The following is a 17,500-nucleotide window of genomic DNA, read 5'->3' on the forward strand; positions in this document are numbered from 1 at the left end:
TTTCTGCATGATTGCATACTGACTGCCGTCTGTAATAGGATATCTGCTAGCTGGGTAGTAGAGTCTACACTGTGTCCGTAGAGTAGTTGCCTATTTGGAATTGTCTCTGCCAAATTTAGTTGTTTGCCGCTAGCGCTACGCACGATAGGTTACGTAATAGATTTAGATCGATAGTTGATCGAGCTAGGCGTCGATCGAGTCCACGGGAAATTTTTGCAGATTATTTTTTTTCGAAAATTCAAAAATTAAAAAACAAATTTTTTTTTCACAATGGGCCGTTCAGCGAAATCCGAGACTGGCAAGAGACAAGAAAAGCTAGAGCGTAGCTTCGCTGAAGCTGGCTGTGACATGAACATTGCTGAAGAGCGCGAGAGTTCGCCGGTACAAGGGTTGTCCCATCGTTTTCGTTTGCCGGACACAGACACACCACATGCACGTCCACTGCCGAAGCCAGTTTTGCTTCCTGAGACATTCGGAAATCAGCCAGGCCAAGATTTCACCACGTACATGAGGCATTTCGTCCACACATGCGAGCTGAGTGGGTACGACGACGAACAAAAGCTACGGCTACTACCTGCTCGCCTCGTTGGTACAGCTCATGAGATGTTCACCGAAATTCTAACTCACACTCCTGACATGAACTTTTCCGACACAGTCGAGGCTCTGCATGTCCGTCTTGAGCCGCCCCAGCAAGCATTGATGCACGAGGCCAGTCTTCGCCAGCGAGTGAAGCTGGCCAGTGAAACTCAGCACGGGTATGCCACGGAACTTCATCGGCTTGCTCGTCGAGCCTACCCAGGAAAACAAGGTGCACTGCTTGATTCCATGCTTTTGCAACTTTTTATTGATGGCCAGGCATCGAAGGATTTGCGCTTGGCGTTGGCGTCGACTCGGCCCTCTGATTTGGATGCGGCGGTCCAAAAGGCCATCGAGGTAGGTGCTATTTATGCTCGCGAGCAGGCCCGCACCGTACCTCACCAGTACGCACAGCCCGTATTTGCTGCTGCTCCGGAAGTGAAGCCCCGTCGCACTGCTCATGGTCGGGCCTACACAGCAGTCGGTCCACTGAAGTCGGAATTTGAGCTTCGCTTTTGTCAAGTTTTGATTCGCGTCTCTCTGCTTTGGAGGCGAAAATGGAGAGCGTGAGTCTGTATCGCCCCACCCGACCCCAGCAAGACCATGTACGTTTTGTTGCTCGTGGTGCTGGTGCTGGTGCGCCTAGTCGTGGTCGTGGCCAGAGTTTTGCGAGGCCTGTCCGTGGAGTGTGCCATGGATGTGGTGAAGAGGGCCACTTCATTGCATCTTGCCCGCACGCAAAACACTAGGTTGGACTGGTGACACGAGGCCGCCGTCAGTCGTCCGAGTGGAGCCCCTCGAGGAGGTATGTGGTGCGATCTCACCCATTATTGTGCACGTTGATGTTTGTCTTTCGTCTTCGTCTTCGTCTCCTGTTGTTGCTCTTGTTGATTCTGGTTCAAGTGTGTCGTTAGTGCATTCTAAATTGTTGCCTAATTTGACAGAGCGACCTCCTCTAGAGTCTGCTCCGCGGTTGTGTGCAGTCAATGGCGCACAACTTCCTGTCGTTGGATCCATGGATCTGTGTATGTCGCTAGGAAATTTGTCTTTCCAGCACACAGTTGTAGTCTCCTCCTGGTATTCACTGTGACATGATTCTTGGTTCCGATTTTTTGTTGCAGCATGGTAGTGTATTAGATATTGCTCGTGGTGTTGTGATGTTTGGCGATGTGTCTGTTCCGTTGCACGTTTCTGGTTCTGGGTGTCCTCCGTCACGTACGCCCTATGATCGTATTGTTCCGCGTAATACTTCCTCCTCATGATTGTTATACTCATACTCCTCATTCTGATGCATGCTCCGACGATGTACCTGTTTCGTCGTATTCTTCTCGTGTTGCCCTTGACGATTCATTGTCTGCACGGGTTGTTGAACCCATGGCTCAACCTGGCGTTGTCCCGGCGTGTGCGCCCGAAAGTGTGGCCGACCCTGTGGTATACTCATCTCGTGTGGTGTTTGAGATGGAGTTGTCGGTACCTGCAGGACATGTTGTCTTGGTGCCTTGTGCAGCTGTTGATGTGTGCACGGTTGCGATGGATTGCGTGGCAGATCCATTGGAGTCCTTTATGGCGAAGCATCCAGATGTGGCAGTGACTCCTAGTCTTGTGACTGTTGGCCCTAACCAAACACGTGTGGTTGTGGCTGTTGAAAATCATGCAAATCATCCTATACTCATTCATAAAAATACCAATGTTGCCGAACTTCATCAAATTCCTACAGACTGTGAACATATTGACGACACTGAGGCTATGGTTTCCTCAGTTTCACCCAGCACGATTCCGCTAACTGAGCAACGTAAGAAAGTCATCGATGAATATATCAACGCACAAAATCATCTCTCCACAGAACAGTCTCGCATGCTCACTGAACTACTTCATGATAACCACGATTTATTTATCTTGCATGATGATGACTATGGCTACTGTGACATATTCCCTCATAAAATTAACACAGGACAAAATAACCCTATAAAACAACCTACCAGGTGGATTCCATATCACCGCCGGAAGGCTCTGCAAGATCTACTGAATACGCTGTTGAAGCAAGGCATTATACAAGAATCGATTAGTCCGTGGGCATCACCCATAGTATTGGTGCCAAAGAAGGATGGCTCTCTTCGACTCTGTATCGACTACAGGAAGTTGAACTCTGTCACCGAACCTGACGCCTACCCGATTCCCCGGGCGGATGACATGCTTGATTCCCTGTCTGGCTGTCGGTATTTCACGTCCCTTGACTTAGCGTCAGGATACTGGCAAATAGCAATGGAAGGAAGCGACAAGGCTAAGACGGCATTTACCACGCCACTGGGCTTGTTTGAGTTTAATGTTCTGCCGATGGGCTGCAGGAATGGCCTAGCGACATTTCAGCGTGTGATGGAAGCAGTCCTGAGTGGCTTATGTAACACACCGGCCCAGCCATTCTGCCGTGTGTTCTTTGATGATGTCCTGAATGCCAGCGAAACGCTGTCTGGCCAACTCCAGATTCTGCTGCCCGTGTTCGCGCGAGTTCGGTCCGCTGGACTGCGGTTCAATCTGAAGAAATGCTCCTTCTTCCAGGAGGAGGTCACTTTCTTAGGACACCGCGTGTCAGCTGAGGGCATCTCCCCGGATGAAGCCAAGCTCGTCGCGGTCAGGAACTGGAAGACTCCGAAATCTGTCACAGCTGTCCGCGAGTTCCTTGGCTTCGCTGGATATTATCGCCGCTTCATCCGTGGGTTCGCCCAGCGTGCTGCTCCGCTGACTGCTCTGACAGGCAAGAATGCTCGCTTTGCGTGGTCGAAAGCTTGCGAAGCGGCGTTCCAGGCTCTGAAGCGTTCGCTTGGCAGTGCGCCGGTGATGGCGTACCCCCAGTTTGAAGATTCAGCAGGTGCATTCATTCTGGACACCGATGCGAGCAATGTGTCGATTGGTGCAGTCCTCAGCCAGATCCAGGATGGAACTGAGCGACCAATTGGATACGGCAGCCGTGTACTGACGAAAGCTGAGCGCAACTACGATGCTAGCGATCGTGAGGCCCTTGCTCTGGTCTATTTTGCGGAGTATTTCAGGCACTACTTGTTGGCACGACCATTTGTTGCCAGGACGGACAATACTGCGTTGACTGCACTCCAGAACCTGAAGGAACCCCGCGGACGGAAAGCACGTTGGCTTGACTGTTTATCCGAATATGAATTCAGAGTCGTCCACCGTCCCGGTCGCCAACATCTGAATGCTGATGGTCTGTCGCGCTTGCTAGCCGAACCTGAAGCACATGTGCACAGTGAGTCTCTGCCACTGGCACCAACGCCGCCGCAAGATGCTGCCCTGTCTCCTCCGCCGAGTCCGCCGCCTCTTGCCCGTGATGTTCCGTTGTCAGCTGCTGATGAAATGCCACTCTCTGCTGATGTTCCTCCGGCTGCCGAGATTCTTCCTCGGGCCGTTTTTGTTCGTCCTCCTGGTGCCTCTGCCGCTGGACCGTTGCCGGATTGTTACAAGCCTCAGAGTCTTCTTGCTCCGTATGCTGATCCTGCTCTGTCTAAGTGTTTCACCCGATATGATGCTGCCAGTGGCAAGTTTGTTCGTCCGCCTGAAGCCGTTTCCCATCCTCCTGACTGTCAACCGCCTGCCGTTACTGCTTCTCGTCCTGACCCGATTACGCTGTCCGATGATGATTTTCCGCCGCTACAGCCGCCGTCGTCTGATCCGGTCCGTACTTCTTCTCCTGTTCCTCGTCGTTCTGGCCGTGTTCGCACTGCACCTGCTCGACTAGCTGACTATGTCCTGGACTGAGGTTATTATTTGGTTTGTTTTCTTTTGTTTGTTTCCTAGGTCTTTCGTTCATTCCCGTGGACGTGACTTTTAGCTAGGGGGGCACAGTGTAATAGGTGTATGTATGCTACGACCTGAATACTCACTATTCGTATTTCCCGCTCGCTCCCCTTGGCAATGAGCCACTCACATAGAACAGCGCATGCTCCAGGTTCTGTTCTGTTCTAGTCTAGTCTTAGTTGTCGTTGTCCTGTTCTCCTTCTGTCTACACTCTTATCAAATACGTCTATAATCCACTGATCATATAAAACCCCTGTGTTCCGGTGTGAGGGGGCATCATTAGCCGGGAGCAGCTAACAGTACTACCCAGGGCGCTAGGGCAAGGGCATGCCAAATATGTGGAGGGTGTTGTGAAGTGATGTGTTGTTTTCCTGTGTGATGGCATTCCCCAGACTGTCTCGTCTAGTAGCGTGCATGTGTGATATGAGCATGCACGATTTTGTAGTCGACAGTCCTTTTGTCAGTCTTCTTGTTCGTCCCTTTCAGTGTACAGTCAACTTCGCTAATAACGACTGCGGATATAACGACTATTCGCGAATAACGACAGAATTTCCATGCCCAGAGCAAAGTCCCATCCAACTGTAATACATATAAATGAGACTTCGGGTATAACGACACTTTGTGAATAACGACACTTTTCTGATGCCCCGCCGAGTGTCGTTATAAGCGAAGTTGACTGTAGTCTGCTTTTCCGTCAAGTCAAAATATAATAATCAAAAACAAACTAGTCTTGTCCTTTGTGTCCCGCGTCCCGGGGAACGGAATGGCTGTGATTCTGTAACAAGAGTGCGTACAGAAAGAATGCAGTGCAGGTATCGGCCCGTTTTATTCGCCTATTCGGCAAAAAAAATACTGCAGATTCGGCTGCAAATCCAGCTGGTTGTTCGAAAATCGGCTGCAAATTCAGCTGTTTGTTTGAAAATCGGTGAGATAATGGAAGATTTGGTAGATTTGCGGCAATTCTCAAAGGAACCCTCCAAAATCGGCGAAAAGCTTACGATATTTTGATAAGACTCATTTTCGGCGACTTTTTCGGGCCGCTGATTTGGGGATTTTGCTAATAACGATCTTCCTAAGGGGCCGTCTGTAAATAATTGTATTTACTTCGAGATGTCTAACAGGCATTTCTGGTGGGTGGGTTCGCCTGCGAGGCGTTTCTAAAAAATACATTTCGGAGTGTGTGCATACCATACAGCGCGTGTACATTTACATGATGTAGCACTGCTACAGCTAGTGCAGGTAGGCCTTGAGAGTCGAGACGAGCTAGCACTACATTGCACTGCAAGTGTCACGGCAGAGTAGACATAGGGACACATAACCGCCGGCTATAAACTTATATAAAACCGTCAATTTCGTATGGGTTCAAACAGGGACATGAACAAGGTTTCCCTATATCACGAAATTTGCTATTATGCGAGTTCGCTACGAGTGGAGTCGACTGTACTGTGTTCATTTATCAGTGTCTGCTCCAGCGCCGGGTGAGCCGGGTAATCCACGCGGGTGGGCGGCGCTTGGACCCGGTTGAAAATATAGTACCGGGTCACCTGTGACACTGTTGGTACTTTACACTTTCGAACTTTGAAAAGACTGACTACATGGCTTGTATGTGTCAGATACTTCTTCTTCTTTCGTAATTTTCTAATTCCTGTCCTCTCTTTTCTAAATACGGCTTATCTATTCGCCTTTATATCATTGACATTGGGCATAGTTTCCGTTTATTGTCCGGATTAAAATACACTAACCAAACAGTTAAAGCATGTGACTCGGCTGGTGAGACAGCGCCAGGTATTGTGTACCCGGCACCGACCCGGTTGAAATGGTTGCGCCAGGTACACGTGTACCCAGCTGTCCTACAATCCTAGAGCAAACACTGATGTATGTGTGCATAGTATGGTGTTTATTATGAGTGGCATTATCTGCATTTTAGGGGGTCATTGCTGGGGATGGGTGGGTGGGTCAAGAAAGAAACACCTGTCACATGTCTTTAAGTTAAAACATGTATTTACGGACGGCCCCTAATGGCTAATGGTTGTTTGGGAGGAGGTCAAAGGGCACGAGTCACACGACCTCAACGCACTGTACTGCAAGTACAACCACTGAAGTAGAGAGCTCTAGCGGTCATGCTTGCTGCAACATTATTCGTTCCTACACGCACTTTGCAACAACAACATTTGGTTGATATTCGGTGATTTTCAAAGGAACCTTCCAAAATCGGAGAAAAGCTTAGCTATTTTTGATAAGTCTCGTTTTCGGCGAGTTTTTCGGCCGGCCGATTTGGGGAAAGCCTAGCTAGGAGAGACAATCCCCAGATTGGTATAAATGTATTATTAATTTTTATAAAATGGGGAGGAACACTTCTCAGCTCTCTTTAACAAAGTGGTCAGGACATAGTGGTCCAACATACGCCTTGTTAATTACCTTAGTTTTCTCCGTTTCCACTTTCTTGCCAGTTAAGTGGTCAGCTAAACTTTTACGTAGCTCCTTGTATGCCTGATTGATTTTCTGTACACGTTTTCTGAATCAACAGCAGCACAGTTGGGCACAGTGAGAGTTAGACCACACAATGGTAGTATCCGGACCACCGTTCACCCCGTCGGCAACAGAACAGCGATGAGTTTGGCTAAACATTTAGAATTGTTGCGGGAAAGAACCCGGGCACTGCACAAAGCGGGGCGCTTGCCATGATTAATCACACCATCATAATCAACCTTCGGACACCACACACTGACACATGCAGCAGGATACTCTTCTTCAATTCAGTGAGTTGTCACCGGCATCGATTTCGACACAAAACCAGGAGCTTTGCACTTCATTTCAACCGTACAAAATTGCAACAAATGTATGAGTGACTACTGCTCTGCCCAACTGCAGCATGTCCTCGACAACCATCGGCAGCTGAGAACTTCTGTCCCGCCACTTCGACGTGTCGTTGTCGACCACATGTGAAGAAATCAGCAGTAATCGATAGTGATACTGGTAACATTAAACACAGCATGCATTGTGCTGTCGTTATTCATATTTTTAAAGGTAATTGGCTAGGCATACCGTTCTCGTTCCCTGTTCCATTTCAGCCTATACCGTTCGTTCTCCTCGAAAGAAGTAAGTGTTCCCTGAAACGTGTATGATGCCCAAACATGTACAAACACACACACACACACACACACACACACACACACACACACACACACACACACACACACACATACACACAGTCACACATGCACACAAACAGACAAACACACACACACACACACACCCACACACACACAAACACGCAGATACACACACATACAAACACACACACACACAAACACTCACACACACAAGAACACACACATACACACACAGTCACACACACCTTGGTCCTTGGTAACACTGCCATCAAATGGTCACGTGTCCCCTGTGCAGGGGTCGACAGCACTGAGTTCAGCATTGGATCCAGAAACGCCGCTCTACTTCCTGGACAGGAAATTAGCACAGCTATGCAGGTCGAAACCACGGGATGACTTGCAGCAGCGACCGCAGCCGAGACAATGCGCTCTGCAGCAGGGCAGGGCAACCCGCTGTTTCCGGACCAAGTCTGCCGATGCCACAGCCGAGACCGACGCCACTTCAGCAGCCGAATTGGAGAGACACTTATGCATAGCTAGCCCGCCAGCACTCAAGAACCATCCCCCGCACGCATTACATAGTCGGCTGCCGGACTGCTCAGATATGGGCTTCCTCCTCTCGGCCAGGCACTTGTGGCGATTCTTGTATTTCTGGTGGGCGAAAGTACGCTGGCAAACATCGCAGAGCACAGAAGTGTCACGCTGAGCACACACACACACCCACACACACAAACACACACACAAACACACACCCACACACACGCACCCACACACACACAAACACGCAGATACACACAAATACAAACACACACACCCACAAACACACACACACAAACACTCACACACACAAGAACACACACACCTATGTGTACAAGCACATACAAGTACATTGTACATGTACATGCACTTACAAACACACATGACTACACACATATATCCACACACACATGCGTGCAAAAGTACTGTATTTCACCGAATATAAAGTCACACATTTTTAAACTAAACTTCAGTTGAGCGTGACTGCTTAATGATGTGAATGAATTGAAACAACTTGGCTTAGACCCGAAAATGGGGATTCGACCTTTATTCGGAGATATGCGGTACACACACAAAAACACGCACCCATGCCCACAAAAATGTTCAGTATTCCTGAAACCGCTAGCCAGTCTGGTTGCGGAAAGGAATGCTGATCTGCACTATTCCGCTGTCATGAATCACCTGCACTGCAAGATTTCATTTTGCTCAACGCCATGGGCCCTCATGTTCTTCAGGGACACTCGAACATCCTCTTGCAGCAGGCGGATGCCCTTCGCAGCTGAATGCAGGCTCAGGGCTGGTCAGCAGTAACTTCTTGGTACCGCCCTTCTGCAGAAATTTGTAGTCACTGTCATAATAACAAGTCCCTATCACATTTAAATGCGTTGTCTTGTTCTTCCATTCTTGTTCTTACTTTCTACTAATTGTAATGAAAAGAATTGGTAGTCACAGTAGAAGTAGTGGGCTTGTGTAAACGTGTGCGTATGCGTGTGTATGTATGCGTATGCGTGTGCGTGGGTGGGTGGGTGCGTGCATGTGTGTGTGTGTGTGTGTGTGTGTGTGTGTGTGTGTGTGTGTGTGTGTGTGTGTGTGTGTGTGTGTGTGTGTGCATGCGTGCGTCTGTGTGTGTGTGTATGAGTATGTGTGTATGTGTTTCTGTGTACCATATTTCCCCGATTATAATTCGATTATAAGTCACCTTGTCCTCATTGGTCCTACCATAACCTTGAAGCTTCCAACCTGGAAGGCTATTGGTTTGCGCAAAGGAGGTGTTTCAGAGCTAGGTCTCCGGTTGTTGAATGTCTCAGTAACATGTCAGTTTTGTGGCCTGTTATTGCACTTTTTGACTGCTTCTCGTCTTGTTATAGTTGCGGATAGTTGCTCCAGAACTCCTTTCCATGTTGTTAGGTACCTTCTCCCGTACGTTCTACAACCTTTCCAAGCTGGCTTGCATGCACCCTCGTCCTCACCTTTTGTCTCCTTTTGTCACCTTTCATTCCGCTGGCCTGGGTAGCTACTTGCGCGCCCATATTTGCCATAGCAACCCAGGCCCTTTATCTTGTCGCCCTCACTTGATCTCTCTCTCTCTCTCTTCCATAATGTAGTCTTTCCGTTCGTCTTTGTCTCGGTCTCTTCGTCTACAATAAATGTCGTTCTACCTACCTATTCCCGTTGTCCGTTGTGTCTGGGGAGTACGACTCCTTTTCGTACTCAACAATGTGATTTCTTCTATTTTTAATTGAAGAATTTTAATATTCAATGGTTGGAGGGAAAGACGTCAACGGGAAAAGTCTGACGAAAATATTGACTGTCACCACCAGGACTCGAACCAGGGGCACTCCCTAGGCTTCGTTCGTAAACGCACATTGCAACAATATTTGGTTGATTTTCTGGGATTCTCAAAAGGAACCCTTCGAAATCAGCGAAAAGCTTAGCAATTTTTCGATAAGTCTCGTTTCGGCGAATTTTTCGGCCGGCCGATTTGGAGAAAGCCTAGCCCTCGCTTGAGTTACGATTATTATTACACGAATATTCCAAACTCGATTTTCAAATTCCACTCGTCAGTGGATGGTATCAGCACTGAGGGCAAGGTGTACGAAAAGAACATTAAAGGGGAAGTTAAGGCAAAAATCAAAATTTCACCAGTTGTAGTCTTCGGGGTGCTGAGTTGAATGGTCTTGGTCCGAGAAAGCTGAGACGCTCCCTTCCTACTTGAATCCCAATCGAACTCGCGCACTTCCACCGAAACTGGGTGACTGCGCCCTACGAGATGGGGATTTGTATGCAAAATGTCACTAAAAGCGCCATTTCGTTCTTATAAAAGCACAGATGACCGCGATTGGCCTATATGTTGTAGTCTTTTGGACGCTGAGTCGACTGGTTTTGGTCCGAAAAGGCTGCGATGCAGCGTTCCTCCTTTATTCCCAATCGAACATGGTTGAACAAGCGGTCACGTGCTCCTGCGTACACCAGTCACCTGGTCACCGTGCCTGCAGGGTACAACTTACAGCCTGTTTTGACCTTTTTTGGGTGCAGTCCTGTCACTCGAGTTGAACCTTGGTGTGAAAGTTGTCGCCTGCTGGCGTGGTGACCAGGTGATTTGGGCACCCAGGAGCACGTGACCGCTTCTTCAACCATGTTCGATTGGGAATAAAGGAGGAACGCTGCATCGCAGCTTTTTCGGACCAAAACCAGTCGACTCAGCGTCCAAAAGACTACAACATATGGGCCAATCGTGGTCATCCGTGCTTTTATAAGAACGAAATGGCGCTTTTAGTGACATTTTGCATACAAATCCCCATCTCGTAGGGCGCAGTCACCCAGTTTCGGTGGAAGTGCGCGAGTTCGATTGGGATTCAAGTAGGAAGGGAGCGTCTCAGCTTTCTCGGACCAAGACCATTCGACTCAGCACCCCGAAGACTACAACTGGTGAAATTTTAATTTTTGCCTTAACTTCCCCTTTAAGAGAGCATGTCTGAGAATACCAAAGTATGTGTGCAAGTGGATCTCTCCGATTTCGCTCAAAATTTGCAGGTAGGTTGCCTTTGGGGTGTGGATCGACTGTGCAAAGCCCTTGAAAAGGTTTCTGAAGGGAACCTTGAAATTTGCATACCCCTCAAAAATGGCCGAAATATCACATTATTTATGGGTCTAGAAACGAGGCACGCCACAGCGTATACGAACAAGCTATGAACAAAACTACATCAAGCCAACATTGCCTCACCTTAGAAGAGTTCCTGGAGCAGTACCGCTTAGCCACGCCAGCATCCCAGAAGACGAGGTCCATCACCCCCTGACGCCACAAATGATCGTCTTGAAAATAGCCAATTTACAAGCGCTGGCAAAACAGCCAGCTACGTCCTCAATTGGCCAGAACTATACACCGGCAGATAGTAGAACACCTCTTCTAGCGCTGAGGACATGTCTCCCATCTTCCTTTTGGGGTTTTATTGAAATAAACTTTTTTGAATTTTTCCACTCGACCATGCTGAAATACGGCCAAAGTCATACCTGCGCAGGAAAGCTCGCCCCTCCGCGACGTCTCCTCAGCAATTTCTACTCCAACACTACTCCCAAGGCCGCAGAACAAAGTATAGTGTTGACTCTGACAAGGAAAAGCAGCGGTGATCACTTGTCACTCCAAACGACAAGCTTCTCCTTGCGCCACCAATAATTTTTTGTGCGACTGTTGATGCAAAAGTGACTGAAAGCCTGAGCGCAGTTTTTGAATTTTATTGCAAGATGCACGGTGAGATCGCGTGCTCTGTGACGTAGGATGACGCTTCCTGCATCACGATACGCGGCCAACGATCGTGAAAGTGCCTGGAACGCTACTCGGAACAGACCATGATGGCAGAGGTAAGATGAGCTTTATTTCCTGCTTGAACTGCTGAGTACCCCAACAAACTGTCCTAGGAGTGTTGCAATGGCAGCAAGCCGTTGAAATATGCCCCGTACAGCATGGAGAGTTATTCGTCTTTCACACTTACCTCCTGCAATCCCGAACATAGTCCAACAGTAAAAGTCCCTTGTTTTCATGTCGATGCTCGACAAAAGCGGCTAGCTCGGTCCCTGTGTTGACTGGCACGCGAGTAGCACTGACTGCACGCACTTGTCGCGTGAACTGCATGAGAGATTTCTTACGTCATAAAGAATGTGATTTCATCATCATTTCACTGGTCTTCGACCTACATGGTCAGGGAAAGTCCCGGTTCATAGGCCTACAACACTCCCAGCGTGTTCTTGAGCGCAGTAACAACACAAGTGGGATGACTTCCAGACCAACGGGCGTTCAAGGTAAGGCGAGTAACAAGCGCACTTGACGAAGGTGACTCTGAAATCTCGTGAGCCGTGGGCCACGCGACTTGGCATTCTTGCGTCACAAGGCACGTGATTTCACCGTGCATCTTGCAATAAAATTCAAAAACTGCGCTCAGGCCTTCAGTCACTTTTGCATCAACAGTCGCACAAAAAATTATTGGTGGCGCAAAGAGAAGCTTGTCGTTTGGAGTGGCAAGTGATCACCGCTGCTTTTCCTTGTCAGAGTCAAAACTACACTTTGTTCTGCGGCCTTGGGAGTAGTGTTGGAGTAGAAATTGCTGAGGAGACGTCGCGACGGGGCGAGCTTTCCTGCGCAGGTATGACTTTGGCCGTATTTCAGCATGGTCGAGTGGAAAAATTCAAAAATGTTTATTTCAAGAAAACCCCAAAAGGAAGATGGGGGACATGTCCTCAGCGCTAGAAGAGGTGTTCTACTATCTGCCAGTGTATAGTTCTGGCCAATTGAGGACGTAGCTGGCTGTTTTGCCAGCGCTTGTAAATTGGCTATTTTCAAGACGATCATTTGTGGCGTCAGGGGGTGATGGACCTCGTCTTCTGGGATGCTGGCATGGCTAAGCGGTACTGCTCCAGGAACTCTTCTAAGGTGAGGCAATGTTGGCTTGATGTAGTTTTGTTCATAGCTTGTTCGTATACGCTGTGGCGTGACTCGTTTCTAGACCCATAAATAATGTGATATTTCGGCCATTTTTGAGGGGTATGCAAATTTCAAGGTTCCCTTCAGAAACTTTTTCAAGGGCTTTGCACAGTCGATCCACACCCCAAAGGCAACCTACCTGCAAATTTTGAGCGAAATCGGAGAGATCCACTTGCACACATACTTTGGTATTCTCAGTCATGCTCTCTTAAGTACTGCAAAATAAAAAGTGTGACCAAAGGAAGTGTTAAACATTACATAACAGCAGTCAGACATAGTGCTAAAAAGTATACTAACTGAGTGCAAACACAAAGCATTGGGTGATACAGTGGAAAATTAACAATATTTTCACATCTGATAGCAAGCTACGAGGACAACTTGAACGCGACTACATGCTTCTTTTTATTTTATAGAACAGGATTTTGCAAACGAATGTATACAGCTTCCAGAACCTTCAACTGTTTTAACACAAACTTGCACGGCACAAAACAGAAAATCATCAAACACACTGAGGCAATCTCGGAAAAGACCTCGGCGGACCTCGGTCTTTTACTCGGCGGACCTCGGTCTTTTACTCGGCGGACCTCGGTCGAGTAAAAGACCGACTCAGCCTATATGTCCCATATAGATCTCGTCTTGGTCAATATCCTATACACAAGATGCCACGACGAGAAGGAAGTGAAAAAGAACCCTGATGCACATTCACAAACCCATATCTAGGACAAACACCTAGAAACTGTATACATGCAGTTTACCTGTGATGGTACTCCACTTTCTGCTGTAGTGCTGTTGTTGTTAACCCTTTCCGTGCTGACCCCTTTTACTCCAGCAAACTGCCTTTCCAGCGCACTGACTCACCTGGTGTCGTTTTCGCGCAAAGGTCCAAACGAATTTTTCTCTCAATTCAGTTCACCTTGATGGATTTTCGTCATCCTGGGCTTGTTCGAAAGATCAGGACCAAGCGAATCCATCCTGGTAGCTCTCCTCTCAATATGCACAGAGGTGCAACTTCTATGTCCTCTTGAAACTACTTCACGATGCCTCGGAAAGGCACAGCAACTCGACCTCACATTCTTTTTCGATTTCTTCTTCCAGTTCAGCCGATTTTCACGATTCAAACTGCGCTGCAAAGCTGAGATCCACGTGCTTCCGCTGGTGTCCATTACGCATGCGCTGCGCCAAAGGGAAATCCCCTGGCACGCAACAAAAAAACTGCGTGAACAAAACGCTCAGTGCCGTGAATTCCGTGTTCACACCGTCGCCGCTCCGTCAATCTTTCACCTATCGCGAAGAACTTTATATTGCTAGAAAGCTGAGCTCAATACCTTTCCAACAGCGTATCGATTATAGCGATAGACTTATTTTTGACGGAGTTACAAAAGTTTGTACACTCATCTATGCGCTGTGAAGTACTGCGCAAATCTCATGACGTCTATAGACGTCATTAGTCGTTTGGCGTACAGCGCGCATGACGTCTATAGACGTCATTAGCATGGAAAGGGTTAAGGTCCAGCGGAGTATCGCCGAACCCCGTACTGCTGGAAGCCTGTAAAAAGCAACGGAAAATCCCGAATATACAGTGAGGATGGATCACAGTTTTTTTTAAACATTTCGTAACCTGGACACATTTCAGATGTGTGATGCAGGGTCTCACTTTGACACGACTTCACTCACCGATGCTTGCGAAGGCAGGCCTGCATCTGCTGTCGCCGATAGATTAGCTGCTCCCATCTGAGCCACTGCGGTCAACACAAGAGAAGCACCACCAGTACTTGTACTTGGTAATGTAATTTCACAATTTCCAGACAGTCAGCTTGTGCACACCAGCATGCCAGCAGCATTCCTGCGTCCGGATTCGCCGCCTCAAAATCATATCCCACCATATAACAAACGTAGACACAGGAGCATACATCAAACTGCCTTACTTCCTGTGCCGCCCGGATAAGACTGCTCTGTGTTGCCGGAGTAGGAAGTGCCAGTGGCACCCATTCCAGATGGCATGCCGTCACCAAACATCTGCACCGTGAGAAGACCAGCAGTAAAACAGCAAAAAAACAAGAAGAAAAACAGAAAAAATGATGGCGATATAAACCAGATCATCTTGATATTTTGGTCCTGCCAATGCCAACTCCACAATTTTAATAACTATCGTCAACTCGTGCGAATCCATTTTTGCTGAATACAACCTCCGTTTCAACGTCGATAAAACTGAGTATTTTGAAACGTCAAAAGACAACAACTGGAAATGCATCAAACTCCTTGGGTCAAGACTTGGAACAGCAGAAGACGTATCACAGAGAATCAGTGTAGCCAACCGTGCCTTCATATCCATCGCTTGGAGGAGACATTCCCTTGTGTCCCGTTTCTGCATGTTTTTAACCCTAGAAGTACCGGAGGCATCATATGATGAATTTGCAAATTTTAAAATGGGATTGCTGTTATATGGGGCTTAGAATCTCCCCAAATTGTGTGACTTCTATTTATTTTGTATTTTGTTAATGGCAGTGGGTTGCGTTTTCAAAAATTTAGTACCGTTCCGAAATGCCAGGGGGTGCTACCTAGAAGTACCGCGCGGCATCATATGACCCCACATACCATAGGCATCAATAAAAGGCGAATATGGCTTAGAACCACACGTGAATAACGTGAAGAGGAATACATTTGGGAGCAAGGAGATTGGGGACCATGAAGGTTGTGATTTGTACATATGGACATGCTAATATGCACATTTCACGTGTCGTTATGATCAATATCGTAATCCCGAATCTTGCCGAAACAGACAAATTTGTTTGTCCTAAGTTTGGAAATTGATTCACTATGTCATCTGCAGCATATTACGATATGAAGTGCCAGGGCAGTTATAATATTCTAGGAACGTCCTTTGAGTTTACAATGGTCTGGCGGAAGCCATGTTCAGTAGGCGCAGTGTCGCTGCCGATGAAGCATTTCATTTGATTTTGAATTTTTTGGCCAGGAGGTTGGGGATGAATGCGAGAAGAGTGCCTGGGGCATTGTGCCCGAGCAATCAGAAGTGACCGAACACAGAGACACATAGTTATATGCTCCAGATGAAGATGAGTGAATACTAATTGCTCCGGCTTCTCGATCAGTCTGATACGGGACCGGAGTCGAGGGAGTAAGCGGATAATGGTGGTGATAAAGCTATGGAGCCATACACATAACAGAACATCAATCTCCAAAACTCGTGCAGGATTTCCTTCATGAAGCTGGGTTCTCTGGCAAAGTTGGTAGGTAGTAGAAAATGTGTTGCACCAAGCAAGCACGAACGCGCGCAACCGGTTGTTGCTTCCGAAGTATGCGGGCTTTTCCGAGATATTCACAATTTTGAAGATGGGGCAGATGCATTATTTGCATTTATTGACCCGAATATGAACCATGTCATGATCAAGTGCACAAGGTAGGAGGAAAAAACCAAAAACATTGGAGAGGATTCCACTTTGAGTGAAGGCAATATCATGGCATTGGTTTCGCAAATTTACGCAAGAGGCGTCCTCTGTACCCGCAATAATCTGCCGACAGCCCTTCGGCTGGATAGGAATGGACGCCATATAATCAAGTAAAATCCCTAAAAAATAGTTTCCAGGAACTACTCTGCTACTTGAGGTTTGATCACGAAGATGATCTCCGGACACGACGTCGAACGAAAATTATTCATTTGCTATGAGTCTCGACACCACGTTCTCCTTTCGCTTGTAAATGTATTGTATTTATCACAGCGGTCAAAGAACGACCAACCTGGCTGAGAAAAATCCAGCAAATAGGCCCAGCAGCCATTTCCGGGGTAAAGGACTGAAATGTAGAGTTTGCAGGATGAGAATGGCAAGCAAACGCTTTTTTTATTTTTCCGTAAACTGACGAGAGGTTGCCCTTTCGCTACGCGCAATGCCAGCCGCTAGTCTCCAAGATAGTGCACCTGTCATTGGTTCTTCCTTTTAAAAGGTACCCCAAGGACTTCTGTTTCTACACATATTGCCGATAATAATTCCAAGTAGGTATGTTTAAGTCCAGTGGAGTCATATGATGCCTCCGTAATTCTAGGGTAGTTGAAATTTTGGTACTTCTAGGGTTAAATTGTCTAATCATGCCCACTCTGTTATATAATTGTGCCCTTTGGACATTGTCCAAAGCCCTTTCCTCAAAATTTGATATATGGCATAGGAAAAAGCTGAAATTTCTCATGAATATCCACCATCCTCACCACATCACCAATAATCACCTGTACTCCCAAACCAATAGCATCCCTATTACCTCTATTTGCAGAGAACGTCGACTTCTATGGTTTGGCCACGTTGTCCGACAAGGCCCAAACTCTCCATCATACCAGGCGCTGATGTTAGCCACTGACACCTCTGACATCAAGAAGCCATGTGGACGCTTTTCTTTGATATTTATGACCCACCCAAGTTGGGTGGTGTGCTGCTTTGCTGCTTCAAATTGTAGTTAAGACCGCTTTGTCAAATATCGTACTGGTCTC

The 17,500-nt window shown here is 47.4% G+C and overlaps 1 protein-coding gene across 1 annotated transcript in view; it reads right to left on the reverse strand.

The window, feature by feature from the left end:
- Positions 1–17,500, reverse strand: part of LOC135814952 (uncharacterized) — a 62,797-nt gene that overhangs the window by 3,156 nt on the left and 42,141 nt on the right. Inside the window, exons 7-8 of the mRNA XM_065328160.1 lie at positions 7,429–7,493; positions 6,802–6,898 (exon numbers count right to left, since the gene is read on the reverse strand). Of these exons, the coding sequence (XP_065184232.1) occupies positions 6,802–6,898; positions 7,429–7,493 (162 nt within the window). The remainder of the gene's footprint in view (positions 1–6,801; positions 6,899–7,428; positions 7,494–17,500) is intronic.

Source organism: Sycon ciliatum, chromosome 1, assembly GCF_964019385.1.
Source record: "Sycon ciliatum chromosome 1, ocSycCili1.1, whole genome shotgun sequence".
Taxonomy (NCBI): domain Eukaryota; kingdom Metazoa; phylum Porifera; class Calcarea; order Leucosolenida; family Sycettidae; genus Sycon; species Sycon ciliatum.